This window comes from Camelus ferus, chromosome 29, assembly GCF_009834535.1.
Source record: "Camelus ferus isolate YT-003-E chromosome 29, BCGSAC_Cfer_1.0, whole genome shotgun sequence".
NCBI lineage: Eukaryota > Metazoa > Chordata > Mammalia > Artiodactyla > Camelidae > Camelus > Camelus ferus.
In genome coordinates, this window is record NC_045724.1 from 23,602,831 (window position 1) to 23,608,830 (window position 6,000).

The 6,000-nt window shown below is 42.8% G+C and overlaps 1 protein-coding gene across 3 annotated transcripts in view; it reads left to right on the forward strand.

Annotated features, from left to right (window-relative positions):
* TOX (thymocyte selection associated high mobility group box) overlaps positions 1 to 2,121 on the forward strand; it is a 270,314-nt gene extending 268,193 nt beyond the window's left edge. For 2 of the 3 annotated variants that reach the window (XM_032470218.1, XM_032470219.1), the window contains one exon: positions 36 to 2,121. In XM_032470218.1, the coding sequence (XP_032326109.1) occupies positions 36 to 72 (37 nt within the window). In that variant the 3' untranslated portion in view covers positions 73 to 2,121. The remainder of the gene's footprint in view (positions 1 to 35) is intronic. The other variant, XM_032470217.1, reaches the window with a different exon arrangement.
* Positions 2,122 to 6,000: the final 3,879 nt, after the last annotated feature.

A 6,000-nucleotide genomic window follows, 5' to 3' on the forward strand; every position in this document is an offset into this window, starting at 1 on the left:
GTTAACGCGACGCCGTTTGTTTTCTCTCCACACAGAGGCGTGCAGAGGGACAAAGCACTGTACCTCACCTGAGAATCTGAACACCTCCTCTTTCCACTGAGGCATTCAGGGAAGTCTTTCCGCCGCGGGTTGCTTTGCGCCGCCAGGCAGCCCTCCGTCTGATTAGAAAATTCAAGTTGCTGAGCACTTAGGACCATTTGAGCTCGTGGGTCCCCCACTCTGGAAGAAATAGTCATGCTTCTTTATTATTTTTTTAATCCTTTCTGGACGCTGTTTCCCCTCGCCCTGAAGGAGGCGTGGGCCGCCCCGGTTTTGTGTTGGGTTTGCTGTGAAGTGCTGCCATAGTCCTGCCTTAGCGACTGTAGACGTCCCGGGTGAAGCCCGGCTTTCCCAGTGGTTTTCATAATGGGTGTTTATATGAAACTACTAAAGACTTTTTAAATGGCTTGATGTAGCAGTCATAGCAGGTTTGTAAATGGCATCTATGTCACTCTCCTAGAGTATAAAATGTGAATGTTTTTGTAGCTAAATTGTAATTTCAAACTGGCTCATTCCAGTTTATTGATTTCACAATAGGGGTTAAATTGGCAAACATTCATATTTTTACTTCGTTTTTAAAACAACTGACTAATAGTTCTATATTTTCAAAATATTTGGAAAAAAACATATTCCCAAATGATTTTAATTTCAAAAAAAAATTGGCTTTGTCTCATTGATCAGACAAAAAGAGACCATATGAAGGGAAACGCAAACACATTTATTTTATACTGCAAAAAAAAATTGCTTTTTTGTATCACTTTTTGTGTAATGGTTAGTAAATGTCATTTAAGTCCTTTTATGTATAAAACTGCCAAATGCTTACCTGGTATTTTATTAGATGCAGAAACAGATTGGAAACAGCTAAATTATAACCTTTATGGCACTGTATTATTGTTTCTTCATACTGTGTCTGTATTTAATCTTTTTTTATGGAAACCGTTGCGCCTATTTATGAAATAATAAATATAGGTGTTTGTAAGTAAATTTGTTAGTATTTGAAAGAGGTTTCTTTGATGTTTTAACTTTTGCTGGCAAAAAAAAAAAAATTCACGCTTGGTGTGAATCCTTTATTACTTAGTTTTTACAGTGAATAAAGCCAAACCTACTTTTCATTTTAGCAGCAAATTAAAGTAACCAACTCTTATTTCTCCATTTCTTTGGTTGACGCAGGTGAAAAACTATGATATCTAAGAACTTTCCTTCATACAATAGAACAGAGAATTGCCCTAAAAGTCACACAGGCTCCAAGACTGAACAGATGGTTCTCTATCTGGGGAAAAAAATAAAGGGTGGCTTCTTGGTTCTCAGCTGGTTTTAGTCAATTCTGTAAACTCCCCTCCCCCCCAAAAAATGTTGGAAGTTGAATCAATCAAAATTCCTCAGTCTGCATGCTTTTCACAAAATCCAAAAAGCATTTAGGAATTAAACCAGGGATGGGAGGAGGGAAAGGGAATGTGTACTGTCAAGACTTCATCTAAAAATCAAAGGCGAGTAACCAGACAGTAAAGAAGAAAGGGGGTCGCAGCCCCAGATTAAAAGCTGTTGATAGAAGTTGAGGTTCTTGCTGTCATTTGGGTCTCTCCAAGCTACTCTCTTTCCAGAATTCTTGGGTCTTCTGGAGAATTGGTCCTAGAGATTTGCTAAAGAACCAAAAGCGTTGAGAATCTGGCTGAAGGTTGGCATAGCTTTTTCATCAAAAAGAGCAAATTACTCCCTTCCAAGGGATTCTATCAAGAAAGCTCGTCTGGTTGGAGATCAGAATGGCTGATGTGTCTTCCGTGGCATGTGTGAAACTAACTTAGCCATTTAATAACTATGAATATTTGCATCGTGTAATCCAGTCAGAATTAAAAAGACAAAAGGTTTGCTTGCTTTGGAATGATTTTAGGCATTGTACAACCTTGAATCAGTTGAGCATGTAATAACTAATAAATAATGCAGATCCAATGTGATTATTAAAATGACTGTAGCTGAGAGCTCTAATTTTCCTGTCTTGAAACTGTATAAGAACTCATGTGATTAAGTTCACAGTTTATTGTTTGTCTGTTTAGTATTTTAGAAATATACCAGCACTACTAATTACCTAATGTCTTTTATTTATTATATGATGAGAAAGTAAAATTTTCACTTGTGTTAAGGCTAAACTGAGAAGGTAATTACCAGGATGCAAGCAACCAGCTTGGACTTTGACAGGTGGGCTGTGCAGGAGAGAACAATGTTGTTTACAGTTTTTCTAGAGCAGGTGTGCAACCAGGGTAGAGAGAGTGTTGAAACTCGAGACCAAAAACAGTCTAAAAAATGTAAATAAAAGAAAATACATCATAAATAAAAATTCTTACCATGCGTGACCGTATTCTATTTGGATATCCATCAGTCTCTGAAAGGCAGACCCAGCCAGATGAGAGATCCCAAATCAATGTCAGGGCAGAAGCCATGAGGCACAGAAGAGGAGAGTGGCCACCCTGGGCCCAGGCATTCCTTCCCCAGACACTGAGAAGGCCCTCTGACAGGCGTTGCCTGAGAAATCCTCCACTTTTAAGGAAGCCAGAGTCTGGCCTGGGCGCAGCAGCTCATACTTGTAACTCTAAGGCACAGCGGTGATGTACACCGAGTTCCCTGCCCTGAAGCCCTCCGCAGGATTCCTGGACCTCCAGTAAAGGCATTCCGGGCAACTCAGCAACGGTGCTGAACATGGACTGTCTTTACCAAGGCACCAGAGTCAAAATGATAACTCATTAGAAAAGGAAAAAAAGGCTGGGAGAGGGTTGAATCAACTCTCCAACATACACAAGAAAGAATCCTCAAAATCCCCATTCCCATTCATTCTAATGTGAATGAGTCAACAGTGAAAAATCAGTCAAATAGTGCCTTCTGGTCAGTCCAGTTAGCGAACATGGCTAAGGATGAAGGCTGGTCTCTGTGACTCTTCACCTCGTTGCCATAAAGGGAAGGAGCTCCTTCTGAATGAGACAGGAGTGGTCAGCAGCAGTCTTGAGGACAAAGAACGTCTGTCCTGACTCCGATTGATGATTAAGAATTTTTTTCCGTTTATGAATTCAGAATTAACTAAGCACATCAACAGCCCATATACTGTTTCTGTGGACCTCTTGTCTTTTTCAGAAGAGTTGCCCCAAACATCTGAAAGGTAGACTGAGCTATAGGAAAGTGCCTAAATATCCTTTTTTCCTACAAAAGTGGCAGTTTCATTGGTTCCACCTAAGATGATTGGGAACTAGGGACGATGGGGCTCTGGCTCCAACTTCAGTATAATTTCAGATGGAGTTAGAAGTTCTTTACAAAGACGCCATCAGTCTTGTTCACAAGGTGCCCACTTCCAATCAGTCCCCGACAGCTACGTTCAATTAAACCAAGAATATTTAACTTACCAGATTCCAGTAAACCTCCATAAACATCCTAGTTCTCTGGTTCTTTGATTTAGTATAAAAAATTTATGTGGAAATTTGCAATAGATCAGTTATCTGCTGGAACATGACAGTCTTTGTTACACACAGGTGCTCTGTTAATGTTTATTTGTTGAAAGAGATTTTGAGCTGCATTTTCTTGCTCCATTTGTAACTCTCATTTGAAGGTAACTGTAGAAACAGAGAAGTTCTCCTCTTCTGCTGAGAGCTGAACATTGAACTAGTGGGACGGTGCCGCAGTCAAACCCTAAGTCTAAGCCCCGAACATTTACCTCACTGAGTCACCTAATGGATGCATTCATGTGAGTCACCCAACAGCACAGATCTCTCTGTTTCCCTAAAATAGAACAATTTCTTTACCTCCAAAGCAACTTGAATGTCATAGCCCAGAGTAGGTGCCCAACAAGTGCGATGATATGTCGAAAGATGAGTGGAACATCACCAGTTTTCCTCCGCAGCAGTTCTGTGCTGTTTCTTTGATGACTTCAAAGCTCTTTAAATGTAGACGGGAATTAAACCTTGCAGACAAGCATTGAGAGGTGAAGAGGAGTGGAAATTTTTTAAGAAACCTAAGGTTACAGAGAGATTGAAAGAAAGAATTTCAAAATGAGTGGTGCTGTCTTCATTTGGTCTACATAAACAAACAAGAGTGTCTTAGTTACAAAAGTAAAAGACTATACGCTAGTCACATCGAGAAACTGAGAAGCCAAGGAGAAGAAAGGTGTCAGACAAGTGGGAGTGCTGAGCACAGGGGAGAAATTTCAGGAGACGAGTTTATAAAATGCTAAACTGAAACGTTGACGTGGGAGAGTATAGCTCAGTGGTAGAGCGCGTGCTTAGCGTGCATGGGGTCCTGGGTTCAATCCCCAGTGCCTCCATTAAAACAAAATGGTGAACAGGGTGCTGGATTGTTTTTCTAATTACAGTGTATGAGTCTGACTTGATGAAAGGAATAAAAGACCCTACTTCCCGGTCTCTGCTTTATTGTATCAGGATAAGAAGACACGGTCCTGAGGAGAGGGTGTAGCTCAAGTGGTAGAGGGTGTGCCTGGCATGCCCAGGGTCTTGAGTTCAATCCCCAGTACCTCCTCTAAAATAAATAAATAGAAACCTAATTACCTCCCCCTACAAAAAAATAAATTTAAAAAAAAGAAAAAGAAATGGTCCCTTCTAAAAAGATGCTCAAAGGAGATTTCCCTAGCTTTATTTGGAACCAGGTCCCAGTATGGAAGAGCCTTCCCTAACAGAGAAGCTTCCAGATCCTCACACAAAACGATGGCTTGTAAGGGCAGGAGCTGCCTGACATCACAGTCCCAAAGGAGGGAGGCTGGGAGCTGCGGGAGGGAGGAGTAACCTCGGAACCAAGACACACACGCTTCGCAGTACGTGTGTCTACAGAGATGTTAGACTCAGCTCTCTCTCTGACTCAGCCAACATCTCGTCCTTGGTATCCGGAATCAGATCCCACGTAGGAGGCAGGAAGTGAAGGTGCAGTTCTTGCTCCGGGACCTGGAGACCCCTGAGGACGGCGCCGGGCCCTCTGTCCGCGCTGGTCAGTTGTGCCTTCTTGGCAGAACCCACCAGCGCAAACCCTCCCCGTCATCATTTCACATTTTATCAGCAGCTTGCCAGAAGAGATGTTTGAACGTGAAATTTCATTCACACTGACGTGAGGCCAGAAAAAACCAAAATGGTGACTGGAAATAAAATGGAAACACTTACAATTCTACATACCGAAAGGGACCAAAAAAAAAAAAATTCTCAAGAGAGACAGAACCAAACCACAGTACTTTCAAGGCTGCAGCATCCCTGTTTGGCAATTGTGTGTTTACAATAAGCCTAAGCATAATTGCTGTGATGGGCTGTCAGGGAAAAGATTAATTTGGCAAAAATTAGTATTGACTTGCTGTTTATTAAGGCTTTTAAACAGCTGTATCTGGCAGCGTTCCTGTAAGTGCCTGTCGTATCTGAAAATCAGCCTCACACCCTGGTGCTCGCCAGCTGTTACTGAACAATCTTCCACCACTTTGAATGCCTTTCTCCAGGCCAAATAGCAAGAGCAAACTATTGCCAAATGAGCCTTTTTCTCCTCCTGTCACTTTTCTTTCCTTTCTGAGGTGGGGGAGGGGAGTGTCTGAATGCTGAAATGTCAGCCCGTGGCCGATGGCGGAGCTGATACGAGGTGCCGGAAGGCGGCAGGTGGCTTGGGGACTAGAGGAACGTTCCCCACGTAGAGAGTGGCGGTGCTGTTAGTCACCTCGCACACGCGAGAAAACCACAGCCTGCAACTGTTGGAAGGCAAAAGGGTTTCAAGACAGTTAGAAATCGGTGATCAAAGGCTCGGCGCCATCAGATTTCCAAAACCCATGTTTTGTTCCCTCGGACGGGCACAGGCCCCATCAGCCACAAGGCTGGGGGAAGACCCCGCCGGGGGACGCTGAGGCGAAGTTGGGTGGGGACCGTTCATCTGTGTCCCAAGGACCAGAACTTCCTCACCCAGACTCTGAAGGGGGACCAGCCACTCAGTCAAACGTACACC